We start from the raw sequence: 19,931 nt of genomic DNA on the forward strand, positions 1-19,931 counted from the left end.
AGCATAACAAATATAAAAGTGATGTCTTAAATCAAGATACCAAAACTTTCTCAGTTTTTTTTTTTTTTTTTTTTTTTTTATGGCTGGAGTGCCATGCAAGCCTTTTTTATTTTTATTATGAGAGACAGTGGGGAAGGGGAGATAGAGGGGGAAGACATGCACGAAGGAGATTGCCGGGCCGGGAGTCGAACCACTGATCTCCGCGTCGAGGCTGAGCCTCCGTACATGGGGCGGCTGCCTTATCCACTGCACCACCGGCTGAGCCTCCGTACATGGGGCGGCTGCCTTATCCACTGCGCCACCGACCGCCCCAGTTAATTTTTTTTATTAACTTTGCAATACAATTGCTCAATTCAACATCCAAAAAAAAGGGCACTTCTGCATTCCAGATCCATCATAATCAAACAGATTGAAAAGCCAGTTTTGATTTGAACCTCACTATCAAAATAATAATACATCAGTTATTGTAGCAGCATAGCAACTAAACATCATGTTGCAGCTGGTTTGCAGCATAATATCCCATATGGTTTTCAATCTCACCAAGCAACTGTCCTGTAATGAAAATGAAAATATTAATAATAAAAACTTTTGTCCTTGTTTCATGGCATTCTTGAATTGAGATGTTGTGCAAATGGTCTTACTCTTAAAATAAGGCAAATAATCTTGGTGCCCCGCTGGGTTTGATCGTAAAACATTTTTATACTCTTTTTCTGGTTCATTCTAGCTCAAAATTAGCTGGAATATCTTATCAAGAAAAAGTAAGGCATACTTTTCTTAAAATGAGATATTTTTTCTAATGCAAAACTTGCTTGACAAGATTAATATTCTTTTTGGACAAAAAATAAGACTTATTTTCTTGATACAAGGCTTTTTTTACTTTCTTGAAATTCCATTTTTGCAGTGTGGGAAGAGTGGTTTAGGGATCATCGGTGGCGGGCGGCCGTACGGAACAGTAATTCAGATCAAATGGCCTTTCGGATGGTATTTTAACTGCCCACCTGTCAGGACCGGCCCATTAGCACAACGAGGTGAATTAAAGCTCAATTATAGGGAAGATATTTGCCTTCAGGCACAAACTGAGAGACGCTGATGAAACGACCTCGCTTTTTAAAAAGGGGAGCTTTGTTGAGGGCGAGGCCTTCATCACGGACGCTAAGAAGCTTCAGCTCCAACCAACGTTTCAATAAATCTCCCCGCCGTCCTGGGAAATAAACCGGGACTCCACCGTGTCATCTCCAAACAATATGTCAGATTCTCGCGTTTGGCATTTCGGCCGATGGGCTTCTCGGACAATACATCATAATATGCCCCCCCCCCTCCTCCACAGCTGTCATCACGCCTCCTGGGCCGGTACCGCAAAGTGGAATAACTGGAGAGAAATGTCCCCGGCTAAGCCCCGGCTCCCCTCCATCCAACCCCGCTCTTCCACCCTCCCTCCCTCCCACCGGCGAGCTCCCTTTTGTCCTGGATGGTGGGTAAGCTCCCCGCATCTCTGCGTCCTCCCGGTGCTCGGGGATCAAGGGTATCATCTGTCCCGCAGATATGCTGCCTATGCATCTCCCCGATATGGATATTAATTCACGTCTTCATTCAAGCCGTTCTATATGAGCTCACGCCGCATCAATACCATCCAGACTCCCCCGGTGGATCCGGTGTGTGTGTGTGTGTGTGTGTGGACATGATGTATTGAATGTAATATGACCCTCTTTGTAAAAATGATGTCACATTCTTTGCTGCTGTATGAAATAATGATGTGGTGATGATATGGATTACATTTTCATACACATTAGGACAGTTTACGCACTATTTATCCATCACTTTTAGCTCCACTGTAAAAAACTGTGACATATTCACTGTAAAAAGTTGTTTTTTTTGTTGTTATAAATAAAACAGTAATGTCCAAGTATTGTATTTCTGGTTATAGTAGTAACTTTGAAGTAGTAAAACCATAATTCATATGTACTGTATTTTTTGTTATGGTTATATTTTTTACTGTAAAATAGATTTTTAATGTTATAGTTTTAAGTTACAGTATAAAAAGGGCATTTTTTATATGCTATACTTCCCTCCTTAGATTATCAGTATTTTCAAGCAAAAATAATGTTTTTAAATTCTCGACATTCTTTAAACTGATGACAAACAAATAAATTTTTGACTATTTGTTGAGGAAATGTTCCGGCACATACCATGTCGGCCACAAACGTACCGCCCACTCAACGTGGGGATTTTTATTCTAACAAGACGACGTTAAATTGACAGAAACCAAATGTTTTCTTCAAAAACTGATCCAAGATCTCTCCTCGTGACTCCCGGCAACTTCCAGTAAATTATCTCCAGCTTTCAATGATCCGCTAATGACATCCCAACATGGTCGCTTATCACGACACACACACACACACACACACACACACACACACACACACACACACACACACACACACACACACACACACACACACACACACACACACACACACACACAGCCTTCAGTTGGTAAAAATTGGCAAACTGCTTGTCACCGTTACATAACCCATCTGCTGTCCACCACCACAGGGTGCTGAGAGAGAGAGGGAGAGAGGGGGGGGGGGGAGAGAGGAAAGAGAGGGAGAGAGTGAGAGAAGGGGGAGAGAGAGGAGAGACAGGGAGAGGGGAAGAGAGAGGGAGATTGAGTGAGATAGAGACAGAGAGAGAGAGAATGAGAGAGAGAGGGGAGAGAGTGAAAGAAAGGGGGAGGGAGAGAGAGACAGGTGGAAAGAGAGGGAGAGAGTGAGAGAGGGGGAGAGAGTGAGAGAGGGGAGAGAGAGGAGAGAGAGGGAGGGGAGAGAGAGGGAGAGAGTGAGAGGGGAGAGAGAGGGAGGGGAGAGAGAGGAGAGAGGGAGGGGAGAGAGAGGGAGAGAGTGAGAGGGGAGAGAGAGGGAGGGGAGAGAGAGGAGAGAGGGAGGGGAGAGAGAGGGAGAGAGTGAGAGGGGAGAGAGAGGGAGGGGAGAGAGAGGGAGAGAGGGGAGAGAGAGGGAGGGAGGGGAGAGAGAGGGAGAGAGGGGAGAGAGAGGGAGGGAGGGGAGAGAGAGGGAGAGAGAAAGAATGAGAGAGAGGGGAGAGAGTGAAAGAAAGGGGAGGGAGAGAGAGACAGTGAGAGAGAGAGAGAGAGAGAGAGAGAGAGAGAGAGAGAGAGAGAGAGAGAGAGAGAGAGAGAGAGCCAGCCCCACCATGAACCATCGCTCTAATTGCCCGTTAATTCTGCGTCTACGACCGCACCACGTGTCCAGAAGCAGCGCCCGCTGCGTTGACGTTGACGTTGAAGCCGAGCGTCGGAGCGTCGGAGCCGAGGTCCTGAACAGATGCCGGCGCAGCAGCCCGTCTGAGTCAGATCTCAGCTGGCAGCTCGTCTGCAGCCGAGGTCTGACAGGTGACATCACTGCACCGCCAGGACTCACACACTAAACCACCGCTTTCACTTTGAAATGACCTGAAGACGCGCTGGCGTTGAAACAAATCGGATTTGTCAGAGGGGATCGCATCGTCCGCAGACCCAGAACCCCCCCTGAGCTGACGGGGGTCTCTAAGCCCCCCCCCAACCTATACGGAGCCACGTTGTCCGGTGAAAACACGACGGTGCCAGATTGGATTTGCGTCCGTTTGTTGACGGAGCTTCACTTCAACTTTCTACAAAAAAAAAAAAATAATAACTTTGACAGCACGTCTCGTTTCCGTAGTCCAAAAAACAAAAAACCCCTCCAGGGTGGAGCCCTGGTTCTGGGTTTACTATCGGAATAAATCCGTCTTAGATGCACTCTGACATCTGAATCCTGTATTCACTGATACCGTTCAGCCTTAAACCGCCTGGACACAAATGTCATTAACTCCCAAAATCCCCCCCAAACAAAAAGAGAAGCATATTTGATTGTGTATTGATTATGAAAACAAGGTCGAAGGCTTATCGTCCGTAGGAAAACATTAGCTGCATGAACACAGGAACAGTTTCAGTTGTTGTTTTAAATCTAAGAAATGAAAACCAGAGAAAGACGATAACTGTTTATTTGCCTATATTTGTTCTGCATGTTGACTAAACCATGGAAGGATTGGACATAGTTGCACCGTTAAATATTGATCCATTTCCAATGAGCACATCCTGGTTGAGTCAAAAAACAAAGAGAGAGGGGGAGGGAGGGGGGGCTCACATAGCAAAGAACTAAATTAATAAACAGGGGCACTGCCTTGTTCTTTATAAACAGAAAATCAGCATCGCTTGTCCTCTTAAAACAAATTCTTATTCGTTCCACACTAATATACGAGGAATGCCTGCTGGAGTCTTCATGAGAATAAAAAAATAAATGTTTAAATCTTGGAGCACGAGATATTTACACACTTACTGAACAATCCCCTGCTGTGTTCCATCTCACAATCAATTATTCAGCATGCAATCCATTTTGAGGGCTCTACGAGAGAGGGAAAACAGAAATTGGAATTGTGTACATAAATACATGCATGTGTGGCACAGTGACCCCCCCCCCCCGGTAGTACTAGTAGTAGTACTCTGTATACTCACTGACACACATAAAACGTGTTGTCAGCACAAAATAAAAATAAATAAATAAAAAAAAGAGCCAAAGTGCAGCAGCTCTGAACGTCAAGATTGGGTTTTAATGCTGGAGACACGTCTGCAGCGCTGCTAGAACGTCCTGCAGAACGGCCTCTCGGTTCTCCTTAGACACCTACAGGGGAAACAAATAAGCAAAAAAATGATAAATAAACATTAAAAGACGACAAATCTCTACATAAGTAACACAAATACAGTGACACGCGTCCAACACACTGATCTAAAAGTGAAATTACACATCATGTGTGTTTTTATACTCCTCCTTTGATGTAAGAATAATAATAAACCCATTTTTTTTTTTTTTTGCATGACAATATCCATAAGCGAGTCTTCCGTGATGAATTATTTTGACGTCTGAGATCACCCCTTTGTTGCTGAATCAGTCACGCATGATTTGGAGTTAATCCGCTGTAGTGGAGGGATAATACGGGGCACGGCCTTCTGCATTAGCGGGGCAGACTGACTGCCCTCCCGTAGACCCAGGATACAGTGTAAACTGTCCTGTAGCGACTTAAAGCGCCTTAACTGACCTAAATATCTAATATACCCCCCCTCCCTCCCCCTGCTGCTGTTTACACTCACAGTGAAGACCTTGACATCTCTGCTGCCCCGCACCTCTTCCACCAGGCCCAGAGGTTTGCCCTTGGGGGCGGGGATGGTGCCCAGGACGGTGCAGGAGGAGCCGGCTAACGTCTGTCTCGCCGCCCTGATGAACGGCTGGCTGAAGAGCTCCATTTTGCCGATCTCGTCGATGACGAACACCTTCCTGCCGCCGCCGACGTCCGCTGACCACACCTGCAAGCGTTGAGCATTAAAGATTTTGCTGGAAAACATCTTAAGTGTAGATCTGGATCTAAACACGGAGGAGGTGACCTGGAATGAACAATCCTCGTTACATACTGATAGCAATGAATAAATTAAATGCTCTAGCATAAATAAAAGAACATTTTAAAGGTCATCTGTGGCAGGATTGTAAAAAAAACAACCCGTCCAATCAAAAAAGTCAGGCCGGAGAACCTGATTGGACGGCCTGCCTGTCTGTCAATGGATACTTCCTGATTCTTACTTCACATCTTGAATGAAGGGGCGGGAGTTTTTTGGTTCGGCGATGCCTTCAAAGTCCAAATCTCTGTGGTTTTTCCAGATGACCTACTCTACCTTTAAGCGTGTGCCTGATGTGGAAAAACAACTGTTTTTTGGGTTCACTGTTGGGAAAAAAAAGAGTCTGGCGTTAACGTTTCACGTGTGCGATCGTGTCCCCCGTGACGCCGGTTTGGATCGTTCCACTCAACGGGTGATTACAGAGACGCGGTTCGAGTGAGATGAAAGTGGCGTTTTACAGACACCTTCCTTTTTTGTTACACATGTGTAGGCGTCGGCTCACTTTACACGCGGGATTAATCACGGTCAGCAGCGACAGCCAGACGGCTCCGCCAAACACTAAAAACGTCGCTGTGGAATTTATGCGCTCGCAAGCTTCCAATTATTCCATCAATCCTAAGGGGGGAGGGGGGGGGGGGATTCAAAGGTTTGATGAGTTGTTAAGTGGGGGGAGAAAAAAAGGGGGGTTTATTTGCTGTGATCTATTGATGAGGGCGAGCTTACGTGTCTGAAGAGGGGGAGAGCCAGGTTTTCAAAGGAAGCCACGTCGACTACATACTGCCCGACGGTGTGTTCCCGTCGGGCGAGAGCCGAGCCGCCAGCCTCTCTGCAAAAAAAGTGAAGTCAACTAATGAGGAGGAGAGCAGGCAGGTTTCTGATAGAGCTTATTCTACCTTATTCTGGACAGGTGGCCCCTCTCTCCCGTCACCGTGACGACATCAAAGCCGACTCTCCGGCCCCCCTCCCTGACCTCCTCGGTGTAGAAGCCTTCCACTCCCACTCCCGATGACACCAGAGCCTCGCAGGCTTTCTGCACCAGAGTGGTTTTCCCCACACCTGCGAGTCCAACAAGGGACACAACCGTGAACAAAAAGACCCACAATGCATTGCAGCTGTACAACCACACACATTAACATCTTTATTCCAACACTACTATATTCTATTCTAACACTACTATTAATATTACATTGACTGAAAACCTGTCAAGATAATATTCAAAATGTAATAGTTTAGAGACAAAACGGCTCCGTAAATGTACTTTAAGGCAGAGTTACTGTGGTTAAGTAGACTTTTCTGGTATCTGTACTTTACTTGAGTATTTATATTTTTAATTTCTACATTTTAAAAAGAAATATCTGGACTTTCTACTCCTCACTTTAGTTTTAATGCATTTTTTAATTAATATTACTCCAAATTCAGCCAGTAGAATTGTCCTTCATAGGAATACTTATTACTTTGAGTACATTTCACAGCCATTTACTTGAGTACATAAGTTGAACCAGTACTTCTACTTTTAGCAGAGTATTTTTGACTCTAGTCTGTACTTTTGACACGTCTGCTTAAAGGAACTCCATAAATACCGAGTTTCCTCAAACGTTACCACAGAAACAGCTAAAACCGAGCTAGCTTTCATCAGAACCGACATAAACGTTCACCGAAGGGCACCCTGGGTAATCACAGCCGGCTGACTGATCCGGTTTTACGGCGACTGAAACGTCAGCAACGTTAAACCAGCTGGGGGTCGACTATTACCTGGAGGTCCGGTCAGGAAAACGTGCTTGAACATTTCACTTCACTTCATCAGCTCAACAACGTGCCGCTGCGGCGCTTCCGTACACAGCCAGTTGACGCATGCGCGGTAGACGCTACACCTCTGAACTTTTTTCCCCCCTTTTTAATTGAACAATTTTGTAATGATATAAAGTAAAATGCTAAATATTAATACAAGAAAAATATTTTAAAATGTTTTTTAATTGGTGTATGTTTGGTTTCCTTCTGGTCTATTTGGAAGCATGAATATAAAATGTGCCAAATAAAATATTTAAATTTAGAATAAAAAATATGATTTCTGTCAATGTTATTTTTTCTGACAACTCACAACTTTACTTTATTTCCACCCAAAATATCTGAAGATTTATAACCTTCATATATTTCGGTGCAAAGAGTCGACAAAGAAATCCACAGATAAGTTGAATCTCCTTAAAATAAGCAAAAAGTAAAATAATTGACCCTGATACTGTTGTATATTATTTTTTATTACGTTTAAAATCATATTGATATGATTTTAACCACTTTACATATTTTGTATAACGTCTAAAATCCTGTCAAATTATTAATTAAATATTAATCTGAAAAGCACTGAGCTGTAAAATGTGTAAATGTAGTTGCAAAGAGAACAAATAACTGAGTTGTACTTCATTACAGTACTTGAGCTAACACACTTAATAATAATAGTGAATTATCACCAGTGCAGATTAGTACCACGGACATCTGAGCACAATTAAACCGAGTGAAACAGCTGCTCAGTTCTGCTTATCAAATAACACCGAGGGGACAAAAGCAGAGCGGCGGGAGGGATTTAAAAAGGAAACACCTTGAAATCAGGAGCCGCTCTGGGAGATTTTCAGCTCGCGACGAAACGAGAGGAAGACTCGGGGTCCGACGATTTATGCAAATGTGCAGCAGCCTGGTATTAACGGAGTGATTAAGATGTAAAATCATCACATCGTTTCCACAAAAAAAGGCTTTTCTTTATTCAAAAGAAGTCGTCAGACGTTACAACTGGAAGGGAAATGTACACGTATGGGGGGAACATTGTAGCTTTGATGTCACCATAAAAGGTGTAATTGTATATTTTTCTCTACATGGTGTAACCGGGGAGTTTGTTGGCCACGAGCTCAGAGATGTGCCGATACTCCTTTTTGAAATCCAGAGAGCCGAGCTCATCCTCCACTTCGTCTTCAAAGGAAACTGATTCTGTTGAAAATCCGGGACCGCTTTCCTCGGTTGACCTCTGACCCCGTGGCGATACCAGACTCTCTGCGCCAGAGCTCCTTTCCACTCTGCCGCTCCCCGTCATGATCGGTTTCCCGGAGAGTACGGTCTGCAAGGAGGCCGACCCGTCATCGGAGGAGGAGGAGCTGAGGGCCGAGGCGAGGGTTCGAGGTCGGACGGCGACCCTCAGGGCTCGCTGTGGGGAGCCGGGGGCTTTGACGGGCACCGGGAGGACGGGCCTCTTCTGGAAGTCGGGGCGGAGAGGAGACCGGGGGGTCTTGGCTCTGGAGGATTCGGGGCTGCTAGCGGGGTCAGGGGTGAAAGCTTCGCTGGCCTCAAGGCTGTTAAAGTCATCAGCGTAGTCCGGCTCGCTGGAGTCTGAAAACCGAGACTCGGGGCTGCCGTCTGGAGAGTCGGAGATCTCCCTGCCGCTGTGTGACTCGGTACGAGATGTGACTCCACTTGATTCGCCGTGAAGCTTCTCGTCTTCCTCTGTGGCGACGTCGTCTCCGACCACACGGGGGATGTGAACGCATCTCGAGTGAAGGAGGGAAGGTTTTTCTGAAGTTCTCGGAGAGCCTTCTGGTTTACTGTGAACTTGCTGGGTTTTCTGTTTCAGCGTGACGGTTCCCTGCATGCTCTGCATCATCGTCTCCACGTTTTCATTCAGGCCGCCGCTCCGATTCAACGCTGGTTTCCTTTTGCCAGGCTTGGCCTTTGTCTTTGCTTTGGCCACGCTTGACTGCGTTGCACTCTGTATTAAATCGATGCATTCACGTCGTTTCTGTTCAACGGGAGGAAGTTGCTTCAACCTCAGATTGAATGTTCTGGTTGTACCGTAGACGAGCTTCTTCCTCGGAGATCTGCTGCTCTGGATTAAATCTTGTTTTACAGACGCCGGCCCGACCGCCGGTGTAGAACAGTGTCTGGGGGGAAGCACATGTTTTGGTGAGGTCTTCTGCAACGATTTGCTCCGCCCAGCGTCCGGCCTGTAGATCCACGACAGGTTGGGATGAACGGACAAGGGCCGCTGTGGGTTCTGACCGCTCAACTGTGACAGCTCCACAAGAAGGGCGTTCAGTAGAGGCAACTGTCGCAAGGCCTCCCCGAGGTCATTTGGGGTCACCCCGCTGGTTTCTTGGGTTCTTGCTGGTTTTCCAACTCTCTGGTCCACCGCTGGAGGACTTGCATCTTCCTCCGAGTGCGTGTCCTCAAACGTAAAGGCCTCCGAGTCCAGATTCAGGAAGTTGCAGCCTTCGTTTGTGCTTTTTTCCTCTGCTGAATTATTGTAGAAGAGATGCGGCGGACAAAATACGGTTAAATCTTCTTCTAGTATTTGGCTTCCTGGCTTGTGTTCACCCTGCAGGTGTTCCTCCTCAGGCATGGAGGTGTTCTCATTTGATGGCGGGTTTTCATCAGGACTACAATCAGGAGGTTCTGTTGTGGTTCTCCCGTTGCTTTGTGGCGGCAAACCCGCTCCCAGGCTCTTCAGTTTGTAACTGAGGGAAATGGACCCGATCGTCTCCCCGTTGAGGTCCCGCACCCCGACGAGCCCTCTCTCGCCGTGAGACGAGGCAGCGGAGACCCCGTGTTCGGTCGCGTCCCGCCGGATCCCGTCCATCGCCGTCGCCAGGGAGACGAGCGAGGTGCCGACCAGTTTGGGCAGCTCCTCTTTCACGTCCAACACCATGACGTAGAGAGGGGCGCCGGATAAGTCGGCGTGCAGCTTGTTCAGGTTCGTTTTGAAGAAACAACACTTGCCCCTGTTGAAGGTGTGTTTTTCCCCCCGTGGTTGCCGGCGGCTAACGTCACCGCCGCCCCGCTGAGGCTGATGGATGAGCAGCGTCGGGTAGTCCAGCAGTCGTAGCCCGACAGCCAGCTCGTCGGAAACTTGACTTTCTTTCTCTGCGACGCGGATGTTTTCCACCAGAAGCTCGAGTGAAAACAGAGTCTCGACATCGTCGCCGTTTCGTCGCACCGACATCATGAAAGCTGCGCGACAAAACAAAACAAACAGCAGGCTAACTAAAGAGCTAACTAGCTAATCCGTAAATCGTGTTTGGCTTCTGTCGACTCCATGGAAACGAACACAGCTGTCGCGAGCATATTGCGTCACGCGATGACCCGGGATACCTGGGAAATGCAGTTTCAGGCGCCCTTCACTTAAAACACTCTTCTAGTGCTTGTTTTTTTTAAATATATTTATATATATTTGAGGTTATACTTTAATAAATTAGCCCCGATGGTGTAAATACAGCTAATCATTGAAGTTTCCAAAACAAATAAATTAAAAGAAAAATAAATAAAAAAATACTGTACTTCTGCTACCTCATGATGCACACATATTTCACTATTCACTATCACTAACCTTAAACTGTAATATAGCATAATGCATCATTTTATTCACTGCCATAATAAATATTATTACTGTATCTCTGCTGTATTTATTTAATCATATCGATCTGTATATTTATCCAGTCATACTTACTTATATATTATTCATTACCCTTTTATATAGAGACACACACACGCACACACACGCACACAATATACATACATTGCACATATTCTGTTTTTCTTTCATATTAATCTGTACAGTTTGTTTTTGCTTGCCTTGTTTTGTATCATCATTTTATTCCAAAAGTATACTTTTATTCTTGTATAGCTACTCTGTATAAAGTACTCTGTAAAATAAAGTTTTTTTTTAATTGAATTTCATTTTACAGTTAGAAGACAGGTCGAAGACATGAAAGCGTTTAGGTGCAGTTCTGCAGTTGGCCAGGTGGTGTCGCTGTAGAGCTTACTGGGGGGTTTACGGACTAAAATAGTGTTCCGGCGAATAGCAACAAGGCCACCGGACTCAAGAGACATGACGGGCTCATTACTCTCCTTTAGCCCTGTAACGTTAGTTTATTATATCACTATTATTATTATAGTATTATTAACAAGCCTATGATGTGTGTGTGTGTGTGTGTGTGTGTGTGCAGGAGTGAAGTGCAGAGAGTTTCTCCGGGCGTCTTGTGGGCGGAGCCTCGCCGCGTGTTGTCATCACGGAGATAGGTGCTGGATGGATCTCGCTATGCCACTTCAGTGTGGAGGCTGACACCGAGAGAGGAAGATGTTATACCGACTGCCACAGCTTCAACTGGGAGGTTTTTATTTCGTTTTTTAAGCCTTTTTACGGATAACTAGCAACGTTGACGACCTCAACAAAGCTCCCCTCCGCGGACAGGACGCTCGCATTTCGAGGTAAGAGTGGACCCCGACCGACTCAACTTAACAAAAAGTGGGGTTTTGTAGCGCTAACACGCAGCGAGAGTAAGCCGGGGAGGGCTGGTGAAAACTCACCGGCGTAGCGGTAATGGTGAACACACACGCACACACACATATAATAAAGTTACTTTGGGGAAAATACGTGTAATGTGAGAGGCTGATATGAAGTGTAGGATACGGCGTGTCAGCAAACAGCCTATCTATAGCCTGGACGTGTGTGTGCGTCCACTCATTAATGTAACCGTTGACTTTTATCCACCGAAGCAGCGCGTTAGCCTCACATTCACACCAAACTCAATGCAAAAAACACTCAATTTTCCTTTCACGTTCAGATTGTATTATATTATTGCGATTTTTATGCAACATTTTGACTGTTAATGATATTGCAAGTTATCGGCATGTTTTTGGGGTGATGATGGTGCTCGTGCTGGTGTGTGCACGCGCGTGGGGTTTAATTGGACTGGCTTTGCCCAGACATATTTTTTTTTTTTTTTTTTAATGAATTTGTTTAGTGAAGTGCTTCTTTGTAAACGGTGGGGGGCGATAAAGGCACCATTGTTCAACTGGTCATGGATAATAAAGCCTGGATAATAAAGGTGAGGCCCACATATACAGGCCATTTAATTGTTGTGGGAAGCCCAGAGTGGATTCAGTTTTTAATTATTTCTTTATTCCTGCATGTCAATGAAGGTCAGTATTATGTTGTTATTCGGGGCATCTTTTTTTACTTTTTGCAACATTGGGTGCAGACAAAGAATAATATCCCCCATTGACATTGGATTTGTTTTGATTCTCCACACACATACTGCAATATCTGCTTGTACTGAGCGTGTACACTCTTGCTTCATTGCCGGTTGCTCCTGTGGCCCATTCATTATACAATGTACTGTACACTCCGCCGGGAGAGTAAACAAGTGAAATGTTGTTTGTCTTCCAAGCACCATATCCGTTGCTGTCTTCCTGCAGGAAGTTTAAGCCTCCACAGTAACTAACTTCCCCAATAAACGGGGAAAACAAATAAGGCCCACTCCTGTGCTGTTGGCTAGCTTGCTGGAACGTCAACGAGGTGCTCTTGAGTGTAAAATTTAAGTTTTCCATTGTTTCATTTTCAGTGCTCTGCGTTTTCTGGCTGCTGGTTTCACAGCTCCCATCTGAACACATCAAGCGTGGAGAGTTATTTTCTCCCGGAGCGTTAAAATCAATAAGACACCATTAGTTTTCGCAGGGTTTTTTTTTTTTATGTCTGGCAAAGATTAGTTTTCCGTTGGGGCTGTGCTCTAGCTAAGTAGGCAAAGGAGTGCTTTCGAGAGGACTCCAGTTCATGTTCATGGCCTGTTTATAACATTCAACACATTTCCCTTCCAGAAGCGTTTGGCACAACTCAAAGCTGTCAGGTCTGCATGTCAGGGAGGTGATTTTTCAAACCTGGCCACTCTGCTGAATGGGCTTTAAGACATCTGCAGTGATGTGTCAATGATTTGCTATTATTGTGCATGGAAGCGAACGCAACCCCCCATTAATCTGCTCATTTTCTCTCTCATCATGCAGATATTTCTATTAGAGGGTTGTCTGTCGATGACATCTACAGTCTGTTTTTCCAGTTGAGCTTGCGGTCACGCTTTTTTACGATCTTTTGATTTTGAGGGATTCCCACCTTGTTGACTTTTCTGTTGGAAAACTATGATTATTTCCAGATAGAGTGATTTAAAAGGTGGCTACCCAATACCACCCACTACCAGCGACACCCAGTGCCAGGGAAAGTCTTCCAATCTTTGTGTGGATGGAGATGTGCTGCACTCTGCCATCAATAGGACTCGGCAGACACGCGGCCCCCCCAAGAAGAAATGTGTTGTCATCTATCTCCGACAGCGGCTTCTGCATGGCCGCCCAGACAAAAGGGTAATTGAGCCGGATAAATATGTCCTTCAAAATAAAAGTTCTGAGTACAATGTGTGCTCAGCTGAACAATAAGGCACCTGTCATGATTGGCAGAGGAGCGGCTTCCTGTGACATGCCCACGGGCCGTATCCAGTTGTCCTCATTGCAGAGCTGGTTAGGATGTCTCCTGGCCCCGTGGAGACGCCCCGCTAGAGTTACAGCCGCTGTGTTGTGTTTTTGCCTCTAAAGACGTTACCATAACCCAGCAGAACAGTTAGGGGAAATTACTTTAGAGTAGTAGTCTTCTTGTTACACCACTAACCCCCCCTCCTCCCAGTGCACTCGGCACCGTCTCCTAGCCTTTTCCCCTCGTTTGTTCCCACGGTGCTTTGCTACCGGTGCGCTGACCGCTCACGATGTGCAGAAAAGTAGAAGCCTGCCTTGCAGGGGCGATGCATTTCTTCTGGTTGGACCACGGAAAGCATGCCAAACTATGCGGCGCACCCCTTTTCCAACAGATCCCCCCCCCCGCCCCCACACCCGACGCATGTGATGCGGATCAGGAAGCCCGGTCTGGTCTTTGCGGGGCTGACCGGCTGGCTGACTAGCCCGGATTCACAATGGGCCTCCCGACCAAATCCTGTTGCTTCAAAACCAACCAACCAGCAGAGAGGGGGATCACATGCTGCCTGCTCCTGTTGTGAGAGCCAGACTTTCTCTCTCTCTCTCTCTCTCTCTCTCTCTCTCTCTCTCTCTCTCTCTCTGTCTCTCTGTCTTTTTGTCAGCCTTTGTTTTGATTGCTGTCTGGATTTATGGAAGGATTTAAGCCCACTCATCACTGTCAGGGGAAGCACAGATGCCGTCATTAGGTTGATGTTTTTTGGTTTCGTGAATTGATCTCCTGTTCCAGTAGTTAGTGATGGACGTGTGGGTTGTTTATATACCATATATATAGCAAGACTCTCTGTTGTGATCCAGGATATCAGTCAGATTTGTAGGACTTTGTGCCTCATCAGTGCCAGCATTACTTCCCATGACTTTGGGGATAACGATACAGCCTCCACGTGGGCTGAAACGCCATTACCAAAGTGACTTTTCCCACTGCTCCAAGGTCGGCGTGTTGGGCTCCTTGTTCGAGGGGCATTCATCATTTGTTGTCTTGCGCTGCACATTATGCGACTTCTCCTGTGTAATCAGTGTAATAGCCTTAAGACGGCGTGTTTAACAGCTGGCGTCTGTCGGCACACATTCCAGGGAACCGCAGAAGAAGAGGCTGTTGGCGTCTTCTTCGCACCAACATATTTCCCACTCTTTAGGTGACATGAGATGTCGAAGCCCGTGGGGCGGTTTTCTTTTCTCCAGGACATATGTGGATCGTTGCCCCTCGTGCGCCGCTCTGTTTATCCGTTTGTGTGTAGATGTGTTGTTGGTTAATCCGATCCTCGCCGAGGTGGAAAAGCAGATGAGATGCAGATTGAGGCTGTTGGGGTCAGATGTAATGCCATGCCATTAAAAGGTCGTCCATTAAGGGGATTTCTGCTTTGTATATCGCATTGTCCTGAAATTGACCCATTGAACGAAGTCATCGTTCAGAAGTTCACAGTGTTACTGAATGCTGAGTTCTCTCTAAACTAGCCGAACCCTCTTGTACGTCTTGTATCCGCTGTGCTCTTATTTATTTATTTATTTATTTCCCACCCTCGTGCCCCTCGCTCACTCCTTCGGAGGCCCCGGCTGTCTTCGTGCCGGTCGCGGCAGTGCCGTGGCAGTGCCGTGGCCGGAGGGGAAGCTGCTGGATGGAGCAGATGGTTGTGGTGACAGAAGTCAAATGCTGATCGCTCTCGTTACTGGTTGCCGGTTGCTGGTCCCTGTCAACCTCTGGTGCTGCACAGCCGAGCCGCCTGAAGGACCGGGGAGGGGATTGCCGGTTCGATCCCCTCAGACGAAGCTGTGACCATTAGTGGAAAAGATTAGGCCTCACGTAGTTTACATACATTATGCTTCCCCAGATCCTTATTACAGCTGTTGTGAAGCCATTATGTGGCAGTGCAGATGTTGAACAAGCATATATATAGCATTGTGTTGACGTATTATATATTATTACTGCAAGGATCACATGACCCTGCTTAGATCAGCTTGGACCTCACAGTTTAGCGACAGCCTTTTGAAACCTCGCGTGATGTTCTGGACTAAGCTCCGTCCTCCTCACGACAGACAGACGGATACGATCTGGACGGCGGCGGCTTACAGATGTAAGTGTAAGATAGTTTTTTTTCTATCTGAAAGAGAATCATTAATCCTCCAGATAAGCTCCTTGGTCTTCGGACACAACGGCCAAATGTGGGTCATCTCGGTCTATAAAGGAGGGCCGACCATTGTCATGCTTCCCGAAGATTTTAAAAGAAAGTATATCTTGCCTCGCCCCGCTGGTTATTCATACTGGGATTATGGTGCATTCACACCTTCGTCTCGATCATTTAGTTAAACAGCAAACAGTAGCTTTGTACCACATCCATCAGCACGACGGCTTCATTTTAGATATTCCCACCCGGCGGACAGCAGAGCAAATATCACCCGCCAGAGCTGTGCCTTTTTTTGGTTTCACCAAGCCAATCCATTAACGGTGTCACTCCCAAAAAAACCCCACATCTTGTTCATGCATTATGGAATTGCAGTCGTCGGGGCATATAGGAAAATGTGTCTTTGCCAAGATGAATTATGTCTGCACCTCCTGTTCCCTTGGGGACTCATTAGTGTCCATATCAGGAATGTTTGGGGGGGAGGAGGGACACCGAAAAGTTGCTGACCCTCCTTGCCTTGTTTTGTCTACGCTCCTGTCACCGGGCCACAATGGAGAGAATGAGCTCTGGCCAGTCATTAACCCGATTGCCGCTGAGTCCGAGGACCAGTCGTGACCCGCCGGGGGTTAACCCGGCCTGTGTTCCCCTCAGCGGGCCCAGACAATCGGGGACAGCTGACCTCTGTGGTCACGGCCGGCCTCCAATGGGAGATAAGAAGGGGGATTTGGTTTAGTGCCGATGTGCATACCTCCTTCCTACTGTAGCGAAAAAAGAATGGGCCTGTCTGAATAGGCAGACGGGTCCTGGGTGTGGGTGACGCAGCCGGGAGTCCTGCCTGCATGCCAAAACTCCCCGGGTGCCTCTGATTGAACACCACCACAGTGAACACGCCAGGTGTGGAGCTGCAGAATTGAATAAATACAGGGGAGATGTGTAAATGAGGCAATATGCCGCCCCCAAACCAATCTTCTACCAAAAAAAAATGGATGCAATTATTTCACATCCAATTATTTATTTCACAAACTCCTAATTATGTCATTTTGACTATTTCAAAAGGGCACGGCACGTTAAACCTGGAGTCATGTAAAGGGCAGGAGGATACCGGCACGAAACCCCCCCCCGGAACAAACATCTGTGTCAGCTGGACCCCGTGTGAGCCAAGGAGCAAACCGCCATCGCATGAGTCGTTTTAGAGCGTTAAAAAAAGAAGAAAAAAAAGGAAAGCACGCCGACTTGTTTCTGATGGAGGTTGATTGTAATTAACAAGTCAAATGAAGCAGAGCTGTGACAGATGTGCCATAAAGTGCTCAGCTTTAGGGTGTGTGTGTGTGTGTGTGTGTGAGAGATCCATTGAGGCGTTGCTGCTGGAGTCCTTCACTTAACCTCGTGGTGCTTCTGCATTCACTTGAACATGCATGAACAGTGTGAGGGCATTATTCCCTTAAAGTATAAAGAACGGTAGAATAAAGTGTAATTAGTGTTCCAGAGGCCGCTTTGTGTTGTTGGCCTATTCTGCTTTGTGTAAGTTTCACAGAGATCAGCCTTTTTTTGTTCTTTTTTTCTTTTACAGGAAGGAACTTTCTCCTAAACAACCCTTTTCATCAATTGTGAGAAAGTGTCTGTTTTTGTTGTTGTGTTGGGTTCCTTTTCATGTCCCCAACTCACTGACATGAGACAAATTAGAAAGCCAGGACATGCGCTGCAGTCCGTCATTGTGTTTTTTAAAAAAAGCGCTGACGAAACATGTTGAGCAGGATGCTTGTTTGTTTCCACCGATCCATAAATCAGACTGTAATGAGTTTATTTATTTTTCTGGCTGAATATGTGGGGTTTTCCACTTGGGAATCCCAGAACTAGAACAAAACATTTTGACCATTTGGGTGCGATGCTATGTATTCTGATTTCTGTTTATTCTTTCATGTGACAGCAGTTTTGGCTAAAGCAAATCAGACGTGTTTATCCATTGCAAGACGTTTTTTTTCATATTTCTAGAGCTTAACTTTGTTTAAATAAACATTATCCGTCCTTTCAGTGGCCTTGAAACAGACATATTTAGTCTCCGTTCATTTCAGATTGTACTTTTGAATTATGCACGCCATTAAACCCAGGACATTACTAAGTAGCCCTTGTATCCACTTACCAAAGCACAAAAAAAAAAATGCCTGTACATGATGTCGCCGTTGGCCTATTCTTGTACCTTGCTGTTAGCAAAGACCTCGTTATGTGTGACTATTTTAGACGAGCCTGGGATACTGGAGTTGACTGGTGTGCATGGGAAACCCTTTTACACAAAGTGGAAGGGAAGGTTAAAGCAGAGAGGAGCTGAAATGTGTAGGGCTGGCAGTCGGCCTGGCCTTTCCTTGTACTCTGGGCTGCTGCAGCGGCGGTATGATGTGTTCGAGGAGCGCCGGCCCATCCAAGCACGGCTAATTCGAAGCTAAAGCAGTATATTCCATCTCACTTGGGTTTTTTTTTCTTCTCCTTCTTTCTCTGCGACATCATTTCGACTAGCCTTGCTTTTATGCGATTTGTAAAGGCTGTTGACGGAGGATAATGATCTGGAGTGACAGTGGCCTGATTTTTTTTTTTTTTCTTCCTTGCTCCTGTAATCGCAATGTGGAGGAGATCAACCGCTCCCCTCTGCTGAAGTGTATTGAAAGCCTCTGTGGACGTTTGGAGGTTAGCCACAGGGGGCTGGGATCCAGGGCTTGAGGGGCAGCACACTTGACACCGAATGCTCGCCTTTATATGGGTTTACTGCCTTAAAAGAAGAAGAAGAAGAAGCAGCATTATTGCATAAGACCGATCGGGGGCAAACTGTCCCAGACGCCGGCGTGTCGGGATCCTAACAAGAGATTCTGCAACGCTAACAATGCCTAGCAGCAACACCGTGTCTTCAACTCTGCTGCTTTACCTTCCCCGGGCTGTGTTTACTGGAAGCTCTAGGAGCCTCTCTCTGAAATGTAAACAGCCCTGCAGGGCCACATACAGTTCAGCACCGAGCTGCATGGGGCTGGAGCCAAAAAAACACACAAGCAACACACACAACTGCTGGATCGGCGGCCAGGTGCTGCGTATCTGACCACAGGAGCAGCTGTTTAATTACACTGCTCCTCAGCTGCCTCCAGACAATCTGTGTTTTAGGTGGAGCAGGCAAACAAACCGGAGGTCAGAGGTCAAAGTAAGCTTCCAACTTGTTGATTTACTTTGTTATTTACTGACCGAGAGGTAGCTCGGTTGCTTTCCCTCCATGCCGCTTCCTTTTTTTAAAACTCCCAAAGAATCCAGCTTCCCCCAGCAGAAATCTTGCTGCGCTAACCAGATTTGGTCCCGAGCCCCCATTAAGGAAAGCCTTATTTACATGAGACTGGAAGAAAATCAGGTTACCGCTGAAAGCCAGCAATAATCAGGTTAGTTAAGTGTGCGTAAACACACAGATTCACATCGGGGTCGCACACGAAGATCCGTTCTCTCAGGTGGTGACGTTTGACTTTTTCTGAGGGGGGAGTGTAAGGAGAGAAAATGTGCGTAGGTTAATTGTTTCCTGTCATTTTGTTTAATTTCTGAGTCCCAGAGGAGACGCCTTTTTTTTTTCTTTTCTTTTTTTGCATTTCCCCAGACTCTGCTCAAACAGAGCCCCCGGTTTAGCCCGTGCCTCTCTGTTTGTTGACTCCATGGATTGCTGCTTGCACCGTTGCGTTGTCACCTCAGGGCTTTTGTTGCCGCAGAATCAACAACATGCCCACGGCTGGGTTTACAATTGAGAATATGACGGGGGGGTTTGCAAACATTTTGCCATCGATGCTGAAAAGCAACACGCACTTAGCCGTAAGCCTGAGCCTGCTTGAGAGGATTTTGCCCCAGGGAGTCCCAATACTGGAAGAGGGTTGTTATTGATTTTAATATGGAATGATATTACTGTCTGTGCTTTCACAGGGACGATAATGGTGGTGGGCATTCATGAATTGAATATTTCTGAAGTGGTATTTCAAGGTCAGGCTCCCAAC

General features: G+C 46.3%; 3 protein-coding genes across 7 annotated transcripts in view; 1 reads left to right on the forward strand and 2 right to left on the reverse strand.

Moving 5' to 3' along the window:
• Nucleotides 1–4,019: 4,019 nt before the first annotated feature.
• On the reverse strand, nucleotides 4,020–7,321 carry ntpcr (nucleoside-triphosphatase, cancer-related). Its single transcript, XM_084021009.1, has 5 exons — nucleotides 7,232–7,321; nucleotides 6,373–6,535; nucleotides 6,203–6,305; nucleotides 5,180–5,392; nucleotides 4,020–4,712 (listed from the first exon to the last, which is right to left on the reverse strand). Exons 1-5 carry the CDS (start codon nucleotides 7,263–7,265, stop codon nucleotides 4,641–4,643), a joined length of 585 nt encoding a protein of 194 aa, XP_083877135.1. The 5' UTR covers nucleotides 7,266–7,321; the 3' UTR covers nucleotides 4,020–4,640.
• Nucleotides 7,322–8,325: 1,004 nt separating this feature from the next.
• map10 (microtubule associated protein 10) lies at nucleotides 8,326–10,588 on the reverse strand. Its single transcript, XM_084021261.1, has one exon. It carries the CDS (start codon nucleotides 10,458–10,460, stop codon nucleotides 8,340–8,342), a length of 2,121 nt encoding a protein of 706 aa, XP_083877387.1. The 5' UTR covers nucleotides 10,461–10,588; the 3' UTR covers nucleotides 8,326–8,339.
• Nucleotides 10,589–11,582: 994 nt separating this feature from the next.
• The window catches only part of LOC311020636 (signal-induced proliferation-associated 1-like protein 2), an 81,344-nt gene continuing 72,995 nt past the window's right edge, over nucleotides 11,583–19,931 (forward strand). For 4 of the 5 annotated variants that reach the window (XM_084020793.1, XM_084020796.1, XM_084020795.1 and 1 more), the window contains exon 1: nucleotides 11,583–11,722. The gene's annotated coding sequence lies outside the window, so the exon portion shown is untranslated. The remainder of the gene's footprint in view (nucleotides 11,723–19,931) is intronic. The other variant, XM_084020794.1, reaches the window with a different exon arrangement.

This window comes from Eutrigla gurnardus (genome assembly GCF_963514095.1).
Source record: "Eutrigla gurnardus genome assembly, chromosome: 11".
NCBI classification, from domain to species: Eukaryota; Metazoa; Chordata; class Actinopteri; order Perciformes; family Triglidae; genus Eutrigla; species Eutrigla gurnardus.

Bases quoted from the DNA above. Each gene is read 5' to 3' on its own strand.
- map10 (XM_084021261.1), bottom strand. From the start codon at position 10,460: ATGATGTCGGTGCGACGAAACGGCGACGATGTCGAGACTCTGTTTTCA.
- ntpcr (XM_084021009.1), bottom strand. From the start codon at position 7,265: ATGTTCAAGCACGTTTTCCTGACCGGACCTCCAG. The intron at 6,306-6,372 runs GTAGAATAAGCT...CTTTTTTTGCAG, and splicing joins GGCCACCTGTCCAGAATAAG to AGAGGCTGGCGGCTCGGCTC. The intron at 4,713-5,179 runs GTGAGTGTAAAC...TTTCCCCTGTAG, and splicing joins GAGATGTCAAGGTCTTCACT to GTGTCTAAGGAGAACCGAGA.